Source organism: Triticum urartu, chromosome 3A (assembly GCF_056163025.1).
Source record: "Triticum urartu cultivar PI428250 chromosome 3A, HENAU_Tu73, whole genome shotgun sequence".
In the NCBI taxonomy this organism is placed as follows: Eukaryota; Viridiplantae; Streptophyta; class Magnoliopsida; order Poales; family Poaceae; genus Triticum; species Triticum urartu.
Genome location: NC_141875.1, coordinates 14,276,114 through 14,294,895, shown reverse-complemented (window position 1 = coordinate 14,294,895; position 18,782 = coordinate 14,276,114). Strand labels below are relative to the sequence as shown.

Genomic DNA, 18,782 nt, shown 5'->3' with positions numbered 1-18,782 from the left:
GAGGAATTTAACCTGCATGCGTTGCTGTTTGTAACCATCAACGATTGGCCCGCTCTCAGTAACCTTTCCGGACAGACAAATAAGGGATACCACGCATGCACGCACTGTTTAGAAGAAACTGAAAGTATATACCTGGACAAATGCATGAAGAATGTGTACCTGGCCCATCGTCGATTTCTTCCGACCAACCATCAATGTCGAAAGAAAGACAAGCATTTCAAAGGCGAGGCAGATCACCGGAAGAAGCCCGCCATGCATACAGGTGATCACGTACTTGGTATGGTCAATGATTTACACGTAATCTTTGGAAAGGGTCCCGGCGGACTAGCTGTTCCGAAAGACGCTGAGGGACACGCACCCATGTGGAAGAAGAAATCTATATTTTGGGACCTACCCTATTGGAAAGACCTAGAGGTCCGCTCTTCAATCGACGTGATGCACGTGACGAAGAACCTTTGCGTGAACTTGCTAGGCTTCTTGGGCGTATATGGGAAGACAAAAGATACACCTGAGGCATGGGAGGACCTGCAACGTTTGCACGAAAAAGACGGCATGCCTCCGAAGCAGTATAAAGGTCCTGCCAGCTACGCTCTTATGAAAGAAGAGAAATAAATCTTCTTTGAATGCTTGCTCAGTATGAAGGTCACGACTGGCTTCTCATCGAATATAAAGGGAATAATAAATATGCCAGAGAAAAAGTTCCAGAACCTAAAGTCTCATGACTGCCACGTGATTATGACGCAATTGCTTCCGGTTGCATTGAGGGGGCTTCTACCGGAAAACGTCCGATTAGCCATTGTGAAGCTATGTGCATTCCTCAATGCAATCTCGAAGAAGGTGATCGATACAGAAATCGTACCAAGGCTAAGGAGTGATGTGGCGCAATGTCTTGTCAGTTTCGAGCTGGTGTTTCCACCATCCTTCCTCAATATCATGACGCACGTCCTAGTTCATCTAGTCGACGAGATTGTCATTCTGGGGCCCGTATTTCTACACAATATGTTCCCTTTTGAGAGGTTCATGGGAGTCCTAAAGAAATATGTCCGTAACCGCGCTAGGCCAGAAGGAAGCATCTGCATGGGCCATCAAACAGAGGATGTCATTGGCTTTTGTGTTGACTTCATTCCTGGCCTTAAGAAGATAGGTCTCCCTAAATCGCGGTATGAGGGGAGACTGACTGGAAAAGGCACGCTGGGAGGGGCTCAATAATATGCAGGGAAGGATATTTTTTGTCTCAAGCACACTACACAGTTCTACAGAACTCTACCTTGGTGACCCCGTATGTCGATGAACACAAGAACAATCTGCGCTCCAAACACCCGGAGCAGTGCGGCGACTGGATTACATGTGCACACATCAAGACTTTCAGCAGTTAGTTGGAAACACGTCTCAGAGGTGACAACACTGTTTGTGATGAGCTGTACTTGTTGTCCAGGGGACCATCTTTGACTGTATTGACTTACAAAGGATACGAGATAAATGGGAATACATTTTACACGATCGCCCAAGATCAAAAGAGCACCAACCAAAACAGCGGTGTCCGTTTTGATGCAGCAACCGAGAGGGGAAAGGGCACATATTATGGTTACATAGTGGACATATGGGAACTTGATTACGGACATGATTTTAAGGTCCCTTTTTTAAGTGCAAATGGGTTAATCTGTTAGGAGGCGGGGTACAGGTAGACCCACAGTACGGAATGACAACAGTGGATCTGAAAATTTTTGGGTACACTGACGAATCGTTCGTCCTAGCCAATGATGTGGTACCGGTTATCTATGTGAAGGACATGTCTACCAAACCGAGAAAAAGAAAAGATAAGGAAGCGAATACATCATATGATGCGTCAAAGCGCCACATAGTTCTTTCAGGAAAAAGGGACATCGTGGGAGTGGAGGGCAAGACAGACATGTCTGAAGATTATGAAAAGTTTCATAAAATTCCTCCCTTCAAAGTCAAGGCTGACCCAAGCCTCCTGATAAACGATGAAGATTATCCATGGTTACGGCGCAATAAACAAATGACACAAGCGAAGAAAAAGTGAAGACTTTCTCCCGCAACTATTATGATGATACCATGCCAACTTTGTAACAGACGAGTATGATACCATTGTCCGTTTTGTACATGCACATGCTATGTGGGTGAAATTATGATACCATGCCAACTTTCAACTTTTCCAGAGTTCATTTGAAATGCTTTAATGTCTTATGGTTCGGCCCTCGTAATACCGGGACAACATGCCATTATTCAAATTTTAACTATTCAAATTTGAAAACTAGTGGCACTGACAGAAAGTCTATAATTTTTGTGACCTAAAAGAAAAATAATTAAAAATAAACTTTAATAAAATAAATAAAAATAAAAACAATAAGTATTTTGTTGTAAGTAGAAACAAAATAAAATAAATAAAGCAACACAGAAAACAAAAAAGTGCTCCTCGCCCCTTGTCCCAACAGAGAAAACAAAACAAAGAAAACAAGGCCTTTGGTCCCGGTTGGTACCACCAACCGGGACTAAAGAGGGCATTGGTCCCGGTTCGTGGCACCAACCGGGACCAATGCTCCTCACCCCTGGCCCATGACCCTTTGTCCCGGTTTGTGTCACAAATCGGGACTAAAGGGTTGGTCCTCGTTGCGGGCAGAGTTTAGTCCCACCTCGCCTACCAAAGGGGGCTCACACCGGTTTATAAGCCCTTCCCTCTCTGCCTTGTTGAGCTCCTCTCAAATTGAAAATAAATGCCCTTATAGAGAAAAGTTTAACCTAAATTCAGAGTGAATTTCTCTGAAATTCATAGAAATTTACTATGAATTTAGGTTGAATTTTCTCTATAAGCGCATCTATGATTATGTTTTTAGTAAGTTAATCACAAACTTGTGATTCACACAAATTTCAAAAAATTCAAATTTTAACTATTCAAATTTGAAAACTAATGGCACTAACAGAAAGTTTATAATTTTTCTAAAACTAATGGCACTAACAGAAAGTTTATAATTTTGCTAACCTAAAAGCAAAAAAAAATTTAAAAATTAAAGCAAAAAAAATAATGCAAAAAACAAAATAAAAAAACTGGAAAAACTATTTTTATAGTAAAGTTAATCACAAACTTGTGCTTCCCACAAATTCCAAACAATTCAAATTTTAACTATTCAAATTTGAAAACTAATGGCACTAACAGAAAGTTTATAATTTTTCTAAAACTAATGGCACTAACAGAAAGTTTATAATTTTGCTAACCTAAAAGCAAAAAGAATTAAAAAAGCAAAAAACAAAAGAAAATAAATAATGCAAAAAACAAAACAAAAAATGGAAAAAAAAACTATTTTTATAGTAAAGTTAATCACAAACTTGTGATTCACACAAATTTCAAAGCATTCAAATTTTAACTATTCAAATTTGAAAACTAATGGCACTAACAAAAAGTTTATAATTTTTCTGACCTAAAAGCAAAAAAGAATTAAAAATAAAGAAAGAATCAAAAGAAAAAATAAATAATGCAAAAAACAAAACAAAAAATTTAAAAAATAAATAAATATAGCAACATTAAGTATTTTGTTGTAAGTAGAAACAAAACAAAATAAATAAAGCAACAAAAAAACAAAAAAAAGTGCCACCTACTGGGCCCCACGGCCTGAATATGACTAGAAACCCTATCATGGGCCAGGATTCAGGCCCATAGGAGGCCCAGTAGGCCCATAGGCAGATAAAGTGACTTTAGGCCCGTAAGCCTGCATTTGAGAGGAGCTCGAAGTGGTCAGCGCAGCAGCACTTATAAACCACTGTCGAAGCCTCTCGGCTAGCGAGGTGGGACTAAACATCCCACCGCACCGCGCCAGTTCCAGCACAAGGCTATTGGTCCCGGTTCGTGGCTCGAACCGGGACGAAAGGCTGCCTTTGATACCGGTTGGTGGCACCAACCGGGACGAATACCCCCTCCTTTAGTCCCGGTTGGTGCCACCAACCGGGACTAAAGGGTGGCATTGGTCCCGGTTGGTGCCATGAACCGTGAACAATGCTCTCATTATATAAGAAAGCACTTAGCGTTTTTCAGATTCATCTGCATCAGTTCCCCTGCCCCGACGACGCCGCCAGGCTGCCCGAGCTCGCCCCGTCGCCGCCCTCTGCTGCCTCGTCGACGCGCAGCCGCCCTGCCCCGAGCACGCCGCCGGCGGCCCGCCCCGACCACGCCGCGCGCCCCTGCCCCGACCACGTCGTCGTCGACCCAGCTGCCCTGCGCCGCCGTCGCCTCTGCCTCGCCCTGCCCCGACCACGCCGCCGTCGCCTCTGCCCCTTCCCCGACCACGCCGCCGTCGCCTCTACCCCGACGCTCGCCGTGCCCCTACCCCAATCACACCGCACCTCTCATCCCTTTGGTCCGGGCCGGCACCGCCCCCCTCTTCCTCCCTGTTTTTTGGCACATATATAGATGTTTTTTTCCTGATTATATGTATATGTATGAGTATATGTATGTGTGTATATTTGTTTATATGTCCATTTTTTAGATTTTTTTTGTTTTTTGCATTTTTATAAAAATGTATATATGTATGTATATATGTTCTGTATATATATATATATATGCAAAAGATAGATTTTTAGAAAAATTAGGATTTTTTTTCTGTTCATAGATTTTTTTGGTGATATTAATTATTGTAATTATGCAAATGTTTGTATAAGCAAAACCTTTACTTTTTTCTAAAATTTCTATTTGAACATTATTTTAAAAAAGCAAGCAATACTAGTTCATGTATTTTTAAGAAGGAAGAAGAAGAAAAAGAATGAGAGGAAAAAGGAAATAGGAAGAGGAAGAAAGGAGAAGAAGAGGAGAAATAAATAAGAAGAGGAAAAAAGAAGAAAAAAAAGAGGAGAACATGTATTTTTCTTCTTCTCATCTATTCCTTTCTTCTCCTCCTCTTTTTTTTCTTCTTTTTTTCTATGATCTTCTCCTCTATTCCTTTCTTCTTCTCCTCTTTTTATTTCTTCTTCATCTTCTTATTTTTTATCGGGTCTGTCGTCGTCGATATACCCCGTGTCCCGATAACTTCAACACGAGGGGGGGGGTCCACCTACCCCCTCCCCAATAATATTATTTTCCCATGTATGTATGCAAAAGTTACATTTTTAGAAAAGTTTTATATATCTAGCTAGGAAAGGAAGAAGAAGAAAAAGAATGAGAGGAAAAAGGAAAATAAGAAGAGGAGGGGAAGAAGAGGAGAAATAAATAAGAAGAAGAAAAAAGAAGAAAAAGAAGAGGAGAAGAAGAGAAAATAGAATTCTTCTCCTCTTTTTTTTCTTCTTTTTTTTCTTCAATCTTCTCCTCTGTTAATATCTTCTTCTCCTCTTTTTATTTCTTCTTCGTCTTCTTATTTTTTTATCGGATATGTCTTTGTCGATATACCCCGTGTCCCAATAACTTCAACACGAGGGGGAGGGGGTTCGACCTACCCCCTCCCCGATAACATTATTTTCCCATGTATGTATGTCATCGTTGTCGATGTAACCCCCTCCTGGATAACTTGGACCGTGATAACTTATACCACGGGAGCACCCCCCCGGCCCTCTCGCTCGACCAAAACTCTCGAGGACACCCAAACCCTAGAAAAAACGATGTCGGTCTCCTACCCCTCCCGCCGCGCCCCTACCCTTGAAGCGTTGCCGAGGCCACCCCAAACCCGGAATAAGCTAGGTCTACGTTTGCCACTAATATATCCACATGCTGTCATGCTTGTGTAATAATTGCCATGTTGTAATATTTGCAGAAACAATGGAGTTCGGACGAGACGTGGAACAAGAACAGGTGTTGGGGGACATAATCTTAGCCGGAGGTGATGTCATGTCGTATGTTAACGACAATGATGGTCTGCAAGCAGAACAGGGTGAAGAAGAAGCAGGCTACGGTGATCGAAGAATGAAGGAGGAAATACATGATTATGATGGCTCCGGTGACCCAATGCTGGTGCAAGAAGGAGCCTGTGGTGACGGCTCCGGTGACCGAATAGAGTTAAGCCTGTGATGACTAGCTAATTGATGCATTCATTGTTTTGGTATGTACACATATTAATTAACTCTCGTCTAATTCTTCTTTTTTCTAGCCCTCCGGATCGAGCACAACTTCGGTAAAGAGACGAGGCCCGAAGAAAAAGTTGCGCTCAGATGAAAGGTTTGAGATCACAGCAATCATGCGCGATGGCATGCCGATTGAACCCATCCGGACAAAGGAAGCATTAGCTGCTCAGTGCGGGGTTCTTGTTAGGGACAAGATCCCGATCAGCATCCAGCAATGCTGTAAGCCTAAGAATGAAGACCCTGAGGTGTCTTATGTCAATGATATGCAGAAAGATGATCTTTGGACTGAGCTGAAGGCAAATTTCACCCTACCGCCAGAGGAGGATCCGGAGAAGCCAGTTAAAGAGCAATAATCAAGTCTCATGCTCTTAAGAAGATGGCAGACCTATTCAGGAGGTGGAAGAATGAGCTGAAAACGTTTGTCGACAAAGAAGAGACACCAGAATTCATCGGCAGATATGAGAAGATCAGAGATCACTGGCCCGCATTTGTGGCCTACAAGACATCGGAAAAGAGTAAGAAGATGTCGGCGACAAACAAGAAAAATGCTGCAAAAAAGAAGCTTCACCATCGCACGGGGTCAGGTGGCTACCTCAAAGCCCGGCCTAAGTGGGCCAACACTGAGAATGATCTGCTTGATAAAGGGATCGAACCAGAGACAATGAACTGGCCAGACCGTTGCCGGACTTGGTTCTTCAGGGCTGGCGGAACCTTGGACCCTGTATCAGGGAAATGCGTTTGGACGGACGAGCAAATGAACATACCAGTCAAGAAGCTAAAGCACTATATCGATGCAGCGCAGCAAGGGATGTTCATTCCAGACAGAGAGAACGATGAGCTCACAATGGCCCTCGGGAATCCTGAGCACCCTGGACGGACACGAGGCACGCCAGGCTCCGTTTCGTGGAAGGCTGGTTTTCCGGACGCAGGCGTTTACAAATGCCAGGAGAGGAGGAAAAAAATGGAGCATGCCCAAATTCATACGCTGCATGAAAAGGTTCAAGCGCTAGAGGAACGAGAAGTAGCTCGCAGCAAGCGACCTGAAACTACCCCCGAAGCTATCCCGCCATCTCAGCAGAGAAGCAGCGTGGCTTCCACCGAGCTGCTTCAGCCGGAGCATGTCTTGACGGCTCCTGCTAGCTACCCCATGGATGCTATCACGGAGTCTCAACATTGCCACCTTATGACGCAATGGCAGAACTTCAAAGTCAAGGCGGCTGTCGGCTCTGTTCAACCTACTGAACCCGGCGCAACTTTTCACTGTAGTCCGATTCCAGAAGGATATGCTAGGGTGACGGTGGACGAAATAACGGAGGGATTTGAGGACCTCCAGCTTGACTACCCTACCGGTGAAGGGGAGACTCGGCTGGGTTCTTGTCTATTGACTCCATGCCTATGGCGGAAGGAGCTCATCAAGCTTCTGAAGTGGACGCCTCCACCTCCTCCTCAGGTGAGTCAGGGCACTCCGCCTCCTCCTCCGCCTCCTCCTCCGGCGAGTGATCAGGGCACTCAACCTCCTTCTCTGGCGTGTGCCGGCACTCCGCCTCCTTCTCCGCCTACACCGGCGCACCCGAGCAGCCAGCCTCCTCCTTATCCGCCTCGTCAGCAAGGGCGGAAGAGACCCGCCGCCGCTCCGGCTGCTCCGGCGCGTCGTAGTCCTTCTCCTCCGCCTCATAAGCAAGGAAAGAAGACAGCCGCAGCCACTTCGTCTGCTCTGCCGGCGTCTAGCAGTACAGCCAGAGGCGGGAGGCAATACAGATTTAGTCCTTCTCTGAAGACTCTAGAGAAGTTACCATACGAGAGGACCCCAGAGGAGAACGCCAAGATCGCGTGAGCCAAAGTGAGGAACTTCTTTGAAGGGGTGAAAGCAAAGAAACATCCACCTCCGGAGGAGAAGGTAGATCCGGTGAAAGCAAAGTGCACTCTGGCTGCCCTGAAAAAACCAGCAAAGTCTCCGCCGAAAGGCAACTATGATCGCATTATTGCAAAGAAATTTGTCGAAGCGGAGCGGTCGGGAAGTACTGTCAGTGATCAAACGATAAAAGAACGACGAGCTGAAGGAAATATGCCCTAGAGGCAATAATAAAGTTACTATTTATTTCCTTATATCATGATAAATGTTTATTATTCATGCTAGAATTGTATTAACCGGAAACATAATACATGTGTGAATACATAGACAAACAAAGTGTCACTAGTATGCCTCTACTTGACTAGCTCGTTAATCAAAGATGGTTATGTTTCCTAACCATGAACAAAGAGTTGTTATTTGATTAACGGGATCACATCATTAAGTGAATGATCTGATTGACATGACCCATTCCATTAGCTTAGCACCCGATCGTTTAGTATGTTGCTATTGCTTTCTTCATGACTTATACATGTTCCTATGACTATGAGATTATGCAACTCCCGTTTGCCAGAGGAACACTTTGTGTGCTACCAAACGTCACAGCGTAACTGGGTGATTATAAAGGAGCTCTACAGGTGTCTCCAAAGGTACATGTTGGGTTGGCGTATTTCGAGATTAGGATTTGTCACTCCGATTGTCGGAGAGGTATCTCTGGGCCCTCTCGGTAATGCACATCACTTAAGCCTTGCAAGCATTGCAACTAATAAGTTAGTTGCGGGATGATGTATTACAGAACGAGTAAAGAGACTTGCCGGTAACGAGATTGAACTAGGTATAGGATACCGACGATCGAATCTCGGGCAAGTAACATACCGATGACAAAGGGAACAACGTATGTTGTTATGCGGTCTGGCCGATAAAGATCTTCGTAGAATATGTAGGAGCCAATATGAGCATCCAGGTTCCGCTATTGGTTATTGACCGGAGACATGTCTCGGTCATGTCTACGTTGTTCTCGAACCTGTAGGGTCCGCACGCTTAAGGTTACGATGACAGTTATATTATGAGTTTATGCATTTTGATGTACTGAAGTTTGTTCGGAGTCCCGGATGTGATCACGGACATGACGAGGAGTCTCGAAATGGTCGAGACATAAATATTGATATATTGGAAGCCTATGTTTGGTATCGGAAGTGTTCCGGGTGAAATCGGGATTTTACCGGAGTACCGGGAGGTTACCGGAACCCCCCGGGAGCTATATGGGCCTTAGTGGGCCTTAGTGGAAAAGAGAAGGGGCAGCCCAAGATGGGCCGCGCGCCCCTCCCCTCCCTTGGTCCGAATAGGACAAGGAGAGGGGGCCGGCCTCCCTCTCTCTTTTCCCCCCTTCGCGAATCCTATTCCAACTAGGATTGGGGGGGGGATCCTACTCCCAGAGGGAGTAGGACTCTCCTGGCGCGCCTCTCCTAGGCCGGCCGCACCCCCCCTTTAGTCCTTTATATACGGAGGCAGGGGCACCCCAGAAACACACAAGTTGATCCACGTGATCTTATTCTTAGCCATGTGCGGCGCCCCCTGCCACCATAGTCCTCGATAATATTGTAGCGGTGCTTAGGCGAAGCCCTGCGACAGTAGTACATCAAGATCGTCACCACGCCGTCATGCTGACGGAACTCTTCCCCGACACTTTGCTGGATCGTAGTCCGGGGATCGTCATCGAGCTGAACATATGCTAAAACTCGGAGGTGCCGTAGTTTCGGTGCTTGATCGGCCGGCCGTGAAGACGTACGACTACATCAACCAAATGCTTCCGTTGTCGATCTACAAAGGGTACGTAGATCACACTCTCCCCTCGTTGCTATGCATCACCATGATCTTGCGTGTGCGTAGGAAATTTTTTGAAATTACTACGTTCCCCAATAGTGGCATCAGAGCCTAGGTTTTATATGTTGATGTTATATGCACGAGTAGAACACAAGTGAGTTGTGGGCGATATAAGTCATACTGCTTACCAGCATGTCATACTTTGATTCGGCGGTATTGTTGGACGAAGCGGCCCGGACCGACATTACGCGTACGTTTACGCGAGACCGGTTCTCCTGACGTGCTTTGCACATAGGTGGCTTGCGGGTGACAGTTTCTCCAACTTTAGTTGAATCGAGTGTGGCTACGCCCGGTCCTTGCGAAGGTTAAAACAGCACCAACTTGACAAACTATCGTTGTGGTTTTGATGCGTAGGTAAGATTGGTTCTTGCTTAAGCCCGTAGCAGCCACGTAAAACTTGCAACAACAAAGTAGAGGACGTCTAACTTGTTTTTGCAGGGCATGTTGTGATGTGATATGGTCAAGACATGATGCTAAATTTTATTGTATGAGATGATCATGTTTTGTAACTAAGTTATCGGCAACTGGCAGGAGCCATATGGTTGTCGCTTTATTGTATGCAATGCAATCGCGCTGTAATGCTTTACTTTATCACTAAACGGTAGCGATAGTCGTGGAAGCACAAGCTTGGCAAGACGACAACGATGCTACGATGGAGATCAAGGTGTCGCGCCGGTGACGATGGTGATCACGACGGTGCTTCGGAGATGGAGATCACAAGCACAAGATGATGAGGGCCATATCATATCACTTATATTGATTGCATGTGATGTTTATCTTTTTCTGCATCTTATCTTGCTTTGATTAACGGTGGCATTATAAGATGATCTCTCACTAATTATCAAGAAGTGTTCTCCCTGAGTATGCACCGTTGCGAAATTTCTTCGTGCTGAGACACCACGTGATGATCGGGTGTGATAGGCTCTACGTTCAAATACAACGGGTGCAAAACAGTTGCACACGCGGAATACTCAGGTTAAACTTGACGAGCCAAGCATATACAGATATGGCCTCGGAACACGGAGACTGAAAGGTCGAGCGTGAATCATATAGTAGATATGATCAACATAGTGATGTTCACCAATGAAACTACTCCATCTCACGTGATGATCGGACATGGTTTAGTTGATTTGGATCACGTAATCACTTAGAGGATTAGAGGGATGTCTATCTAAGTGGGAGTTCTTTAAGTAAATTAACTGAACTTAAATTTATCATGAAACTTAGTACCTGATAAGTATCTTGCTTGTTTATGCTTGTTTGTAGATAGATGGCTTGTGCTATTGTTTCGTTGAATTTTAATGCGTTCCTTGAGAAAGCAAAGTTGAAAGATGATGGAAGCAATTACACGGACTGGGTCCGTAACTTGAGGATTATCCTCATTGCTGCACAGAAGAATTACATCCTGGAAGCACCGCTGGGTGCCAGGCCTGCTGCTGGAGCAACGCCAGATGTTATGAACGTCTGGCAGAGTAAAGCTGATGACTACTCAATAGTTCAGTGTGCCATGCTTTACGGCTTAGAATCGGGACTTCAACGACGTTTTGAACGTCATGGAGCATATGAGATGTTCCAGGAGTTGAAGTTAATATTTCAAGCAAATGCCCGGATTGAGAGATATGAAGTCTCCAATAAGTTCTATAGCTGCAAGATGGAGGAGAACAGTTCTGTCAGTGAGCATATACTCAAAATGTCTGGGTATAATAATCACTTGATTCAATTGGGAGTTAATCTTCCAGATGATTGCGTCATTGACAAAATTCTCCAATCACTGCCACCAAGCTACAAGAGCTTCGTGATGAACTATAATATGCAAGGGATGAATAAGACTATTTCCGAGCTCTTCGCAATGCTAAAAGCTGCGGAGGTAGAAATCAAGAAGGAGCATCAAGTGTTGATGGTCAACAAGACCACTAGTTTCAAGAAAAAGGGCAAAGGGAAGAAGAAGGGGAACTTCAAAAAGAACGGCAAGCAAGTTGCTACTCAAGAGAAGAAACCCAAACCCGGACCTAAGCCTGAAACTGAGTGCTTCTATTGCAAGCAGACTGGTCACTGGAAGCGGAACTGCCCCAAGTATTTGGCGGATAAGAAGGATGGCAAGGTGAAAAAAGGTATATGTGATATACATGTTATTGATGTGTACCTTACTAATGCTCGCAGTAGCACCTGGGTATTTGATACTGGTTCTGTTGCTAATATTTGCAACTCGAAACAGGGACTACGGATTAAGCGAAGATTGGCTAAGGACGAGGTGACGATGCGCGTGGGAAACGGTTCCAAAGTCGATGTGATCGCAGTCGGCACGCTACCTCTACATCTACCTTCGGGATTAATATTAGACCTAAATAATTGTTATTTGGTGCCAGCGTTAAGCATGAACATTATATCTGGATCTTGTTTGATGCGAGACGGTTATTCATTTAAATCTGAGAATAATGGTTGTTCTATTTATATGAGTAATATCTTTTATGGTCATGCACCCTTGAAGAGTGGTCTATTCTTGTTGAATCTCGATAGTAGTAACACACATATTCATAATGTTGAAGCCAAAAGATGCAGAGTTGATAATGATAGTGCAACATATTTGTGGCACTGCCGTTTAGGTCATATCAGTGTAAAGCGCATGAAGAAACTCCATACTGATGGACTTTTGGAACCACTTGATTATGAATCACTTGGTACTTGCGAACCGTGCCTCATGGGCAAGATGACCAAAACACCGTTCTCCGGTACTATGGAGAGAGCAACAGATTTGTTGGAAAACATACATACAGATGTATGTGGTCCGATGAATATTGAGGCTCGTGGCGGATATCGTTATTTTCTCACCTTCACAGATGACTTAAGCAGATATGGGTATATCTACTTAATGAAACATAAGTCTGAAACGCTTGAAAAGTTCAAAGAATTTCAGAGTGAAGTTGAAAATCATCGTAACAAGAAAATAAAGTTTCTACGATCTGATCGTGGAGGAGAATATTTGAGTTACGAGTTTGGTGTACATTTGAAAAATTGTGGAATAGTTTCGCAACTCACGCCACCCGGAACACCACAGCGTAATGGTGTGTCCGAACGTCGTAATCGTACTTTACTAGATATGGTGCGATCTATGATGTCTCTTACTGATTTACCGCTATTGTTTTGGGGATACGCTCTAGAGACGGCCGCATTCACGTTAAATAGGGCACCATCAAAATCCGTTGAGACGACGCCTTATGAACTGTGGTTTGGCTAGAAACCAAAGTTGTCGTTTCTGAAAGTTTGGGGCTGCGATGCTTATGTGAAAAAGCTTCAACCTGATAAGCTCGAACCCAAATCGGAGAAATGTGTCTTCATAGGATATCCAAAGGAGACTATTGGATACACCTTCTATCACAGATCCAAAGGAAAGACTTTTGTTGCTAAATTCGGAAACTTTCTGGAGAAGGAGTTTCTCTCGAAAGAAGTGAGTGGGAGGAAAGTAGAACTTGGCGAGGTAACTGTACCTGCTCCCTTATTGGAAAGTAGTACATCACAAAAAACTGTTTCTGTGACACCTACACCAGTTAGTGAGGAAGCTAATGATGATCATGAAACTTCAGAACAAGATACTACTGAACCTCGTAGATCAACCAGAGTAAGATCCGCGCCAGAGTGGTACGGTAATCCCATTCTAGAAGTCATGCTACTAGATCATGATGAACCTACGAACTATGAAGAAGCGATGGTGAGCCCAGATTCCGCAAAGTGGCTTGAAGCCATGAAATCTGAGATGGGATCCATGTATGAGAACAAAGTATGGACTTTGGTTGACTTGCCCAATGATCGGCAAGCAATTGAGAATAAATGGATCTTCAAGAAGAAGACTGACGCTGACGGTAATATTACTGTCTACAAAGCTCGACTTGTCGCAAAAGGTTTTTGGCAAGTTCAAGGGATTGACTACGATGAGACCTTCTCACCCGTAGCGATGCTTAAGTCTGTCCGAATCATGTTAGCAATTGCCGCATTTTATGATTATGAAATTTGGCAGATGGATGTCAAAACTGCATTCCTGAATGGATTTCTGAAAGAAGAGTTGTATATGATGCAACCAGAAGGTTTTGTCGATCCAAAGGGAGCTAACAAAGTGTGCAAGCTCCAGCGATCCATTTATGGACTGGTGCAAGCCTCTCGGAGTTGGAATAAACGTTTTGATAGTGTGATCAAAGCATTTGGTTTTTTACAGACTTTTGGAGAAGCCTGTATTTACAAGAAAGTGAGTGGGAGCTCTGTAGCATTTCTGATATTATATGTGGATGACATATTACTAATTGGAAATGATGTAGAATTTCTGGATAGCATAAAGGGATACTTGAATAAGAGTTTTTCAATGAAAGACCTCGGTGAAGCTGCTTACATATTAGGCATTAAGATCTATAGAGATAGATCAAGACGCTTAATTGAACTTTCACAAACCACATACCTTGACAAAGTTTTGAAGAAGTTCAAAATAGATCAAGCAAAGAAAGGGTTCTTGCCTGTGTTACAAGGTGTGAAGTTGAGTAAGACTCAATGCCCGACCATTGCAGAAGATAGAGAGAATATGAAAGATGTTCCCTATGCTTCAGCCATAGGCTCTATCATGTATGCAATGCTGTGTACCAGACCTGATGTGTGCCTTGCTATAAGTCTAGAAGGGAGGTACCAAAGTAATCCAGGAGTGGATCACTGGACAGCGGTCAAGAACATCCTGAAATACCTGAAAAGGACTAAGGATATGTTTCTCATATATGGAGGTGACAAAGAGCTCATCGTAAAAGGTTACGTTGATGCAAGCTTTGACACTGATCCGGACGATTCTAAATCGCAAACCGGATACGTGTTTACATTAAACGGTGGAGCTATCAGTTGGTGCATTTCTAAACAAAGCGTTGTAGCGGGATCTACATGTGAAGCGGAGTACATAGCTGCTTCGGAAGCAGCAAATGAAGGAGTCTGGATGAAGGAGTTCATATCCGATCTAGGTGTCATACCTAGTGCATCGGGTCCAATGAAAATCTTTTGTGACAATACTGGTGCAATTGCCTTGGCAAAGGAATCCAGATTTCACAAGGGAACCAAGCACATCAAGAGACGCTTCAATTCCATCCGGGATCTAGTCCAGGTGGGAGACATAGAGATTTGCAAGATACATACGGATCTGAATGTTGTAGACCCGTTGACTAAGCCTCTTCCACGAGCAAAACATGATCAGCACCAAGGCTCCATGGGTGTTAGAATCATTACTGTGTAATCTAGATTATTGACTCTAGTGCAAGTGGGAGACTGAAGGAAATATGCCCTAGAGGCAATAACAAAATTATTATTTATTTACTTATATCATGATAAATGTTTATTATTCATGCTAGAATTGTATTAACCGGAAACATAATACATGTGTGAATACATAGACAAACAAAGTGTCACTAGTATGCCTCTACTAGACTAGCTCGTTAATCAAAGATGGTTATGTTTCCTAACCATGAACAAAGAGTTGTTATTTGATTAACGGGATCACATCATTAAGTGAATGATCTGATTGACATGACCCATTCCATTAGCTTAGCACCCGATCGTTTAGTATGTTGCTATTGCTTTCTTCATGACTTATACATGTTCCTATGACTATGAGATTATGCAACTCCCGTTTGCCAGAGGAACACTTTGTATGCTACCAAACGTCACAACGTAACTGCGTGATTATAAAGGAGCTCTACAGGTGTCTCCAAAGGTACATGTTGGGTTGGCGTATTTCGAGATTAGGATTTGTCACTCCGATTGTCGGAGAGGTATCTCTGGGCCCTCTCGGTAATGCACATCACTTAAGCCTTGCAAGCATTGCAACTAATAAGTTAGTTGCGGGATGATGTATTACAGAACGAGTAAAGAGACTTGCCGGTAACGAGATTGAACTAGGTATAGGATACCGACGATCGAATCTCGGGCAAGTAACATACCGATGACAAAGGGAACAACGTATGTTGTTATGCGGTCTGACCGATAAAGATCTTCGTAGAATATGTAGGAGCCAATATGAGCATCCAGGTTCCGCTATTGGTTATTGACCGGAGACATGTCTCGGTCATGTCTACATTGTTCTCGAACCCGTAGGGTCCGCACGCTTAAGGTTACGATGACAGTTATATTATGAGTTTATGCATTTTGATGTACCGAAGTTTGTTCGGAGTCCCGGATGTGATCACGGACATGACGAGGAGTCTCGAAATGGTCGAGACATAAAGATTGATATATTGGAAGCCTATGTTTGGATATCGGAAGTGTTCCGGGTGAAATCGGGATTTTACCGGAGTACCGGGAGGTTACCGGAACCCCCCGGGAGCTATATGGGCCTTAGTGGGCCTTAGTGGAAAAGACAAGGGGCAGCCCAAGATGGGCCGCGCACCCCTCCCCTCCCTTGGTCCGAATAGGACAAGGAGAGGGGGCCGGCCTCCCTCTCTCTTTTCCCCCCTTCGCGAATCCTATTCCAACTAGGATTGGGGGAGGGGGGATCCTACTCCCAGAGGGAGTAGGACTCTCCTGGCGCGCCTCTCCTAGGCCGGCCGCACCCCCCCTTTAGTCCTTTATATACGGAGGCAGGGGCACCCCAGAAACACACAAGTTGATCCACGTGATCTTATTCTTAGCCGTGTGCGGCGCCCCCTGCCACCATAGTCCTCGATAATATTGTAGCGGTGCTTAGGCGAAGCCCTGCGACAGTAGTACATCAAGATGGCCACCACGCCGTCATGCTGACGGAACTCTTCCCCGACACTTTGCTGGATCGGAGTCCGGGGATCGTCATCGAGCTGAACGTGTGCTAAAACTCGGAGGTGCCGTAGTTTCGGTGCTTGATCGGTCGGGCCGTGAAGACGTACGACTACATCAACCAAACGCTTCCGTTGTCGATCTACAAAGGGTACGTAGATCACACTCTCCCCTCGTTACTATGCATCACCATGATCTTGCGTGTGCGTAGGAAATTTTTTGAAATTACTACGTTCCCCAACACGAGCTGGGAAAAATATTCCCCAGCTCGGCGAACAAGCGAACCAATCGTGCCCCCCGATCAAGGTGCCTACTAATGATCCGAGGATGGTGACCGGTTATAGCAATCTTGGAGATTACCTGCCCGACGATGTACATTATGAGTTCTTGGAGGTGGAGGAACACAAATTCGAGTACGGGAAGCCTCTCGTCAAAGATGAAAGATCTCTAACAACAATGATGCGAAGATTCCATGATTGTTACATGAAAACCTGCAGAGAGTCTGGGGGGGGGGGAATACTTTGACGCTGAGAGTTAGAGAGGAGCATGATCTCGTTGGAATTGAACTGTTGAATGTTCCATTTGAGGAGTTCTTCCAGTTTTTCAATCAAAAGGCCCTCGATAAAGGAATGGTCACTTGCTACTATCTGTAAGTAGTACTACTTCTGTCATTAAGTCTCTCCATATAGGTCAGCTCTTTCATTGCATGTATTTATAATTATCCTCACTATATTATGCAGATTGAAGATTGCCGAATTGAAGAAAAGACAAATCGGTGATATTGGGTTCATTAACACAAATCTCATAGATGCAACTGAGGTTAAATATCGTGCCGAAGATACCGAGGCCAACTTGCTACGATCGTTGGTAATAAATGAAAACAAAGATATAATACTCTTTCCTTACAACTTCAAGTGAGTGTTACTGTCTTCTGCATATTCGGTTTCCCTTATTAGTCCAGGTTATAGTAATGTAATTGATGAGTTATGCATGCATGCGCAGCTTCCACTATATTCTCCTAGAGATTAAGCTTGAGCAGGGACTAGTGACTATCTTAGACTCGAGACGAAAAGATCCCCAGGACTATGCGGACATGACTCAAATGCTCGAGAAGTAAGTTAAATCGATCATTATCCACCTTATCAGCAACTTTGTTCATTTCCTGATATCAAGTAACTGTTTTCTTTGTCTGGCAAGGTTTGGAGAAAATTCACCAAAAAAGCTTCGGGACTGCCGAAGAATCTGCAATTTAGACACCCGAAAGTAAGTACTATAGTAACATGTTCCGCACAACTCCTAGTGATTCAAGCGCTAGTTTCATCAATACCATTTGGCATGCTTGCTTATCAGTTTGATTGACCTCTATTTCTTGTAAAGTGGTTGTGGCAGGAACAAGAGAATAATTTCTGTGGATACTATATTTGCGAGTCCATCCGCCACACGACCTGTGAACGGGGGTACTCTGACGAACAATATGAAGTGCGTAAGCAATAATATTCACAATTTTATTTTATTACCATCATATATGTATTGACCCCCTTGTTCAAATTAGATGTTTCGGATGCGGGATGAACTCCTAGCACCAGATCGTATGCGAGCAATTCAAGAGGAATTGGTGGCATTCTTCCTTGACCACGTGATCGCTGAAGACGGAGAATACTATGTGGACCCTGTGTTCATATATAATTAGGAGATTATATTGTAAGAGATAATTATTGTATATATGTAGCCGGTACTGTCAGATAGATATACGAGAACTTGTTGTTCGACCAATCTCTCGGAGAAGGAGAGGTGGTCGATATCACTTCTCTCTGTATGCATATGTTCATGACGATCTTCTGTTTCCTTCATTTGCTTACTAGCTAGCGTGTCTAGTCCTCTCTATATATACGTATATATATAGCGTCGACCAAGCATGGACATAAGAGAGGACACTTCTCTCTATTAATTAGCTAGCTAACACAATATATGAAACACCTAAATTAAACCCCCCAAACCCCCAACCCCCCTCTTTAAAAAAACAAAACCCCAGCCCCTGAAATGTTGACGCGTGGATGCCTATTGGTCCCGGTTGGTGCCACCAACCGGGACCAAAGGCTCTCCTGCCTGGGCTCGGCGCACTGGCCACGTGGAGGCCCATCTGTCCCGGTTCGTGTAAGAACCGGGACTAAAGGGTTAGGGCATTAGTAACGACCCTTTAGTCCCGGTTCACAAACCGGGACAA

The 18,782-nt window shown here is 44.2% G+C and overlaps 1 protein-coding gene across 1 annotated transcript in view; it reads left to right on the top strand.

The window, feature by feature from the left end:
- Positions 1 to 6,904: 6,904 nt before the first annotated feature.
- LOC147977817 (uncharacterized) overlaps positions 6,905 to 18,782 on the top strand; it is a 131,840-nt gene continuing 119,962 nt past the window's right edge. Inside the window, exon 1 of the mRNA XM_087514547.1 lies at positions 6,905 to 7,809. Within this exon, the coding sequence (XP_087370673.1) occupies positions 6,905 to 7,809 (905 nt within the window). The remainder of the gene's footprint in view (positions 7,810 to 18,782) is intronic.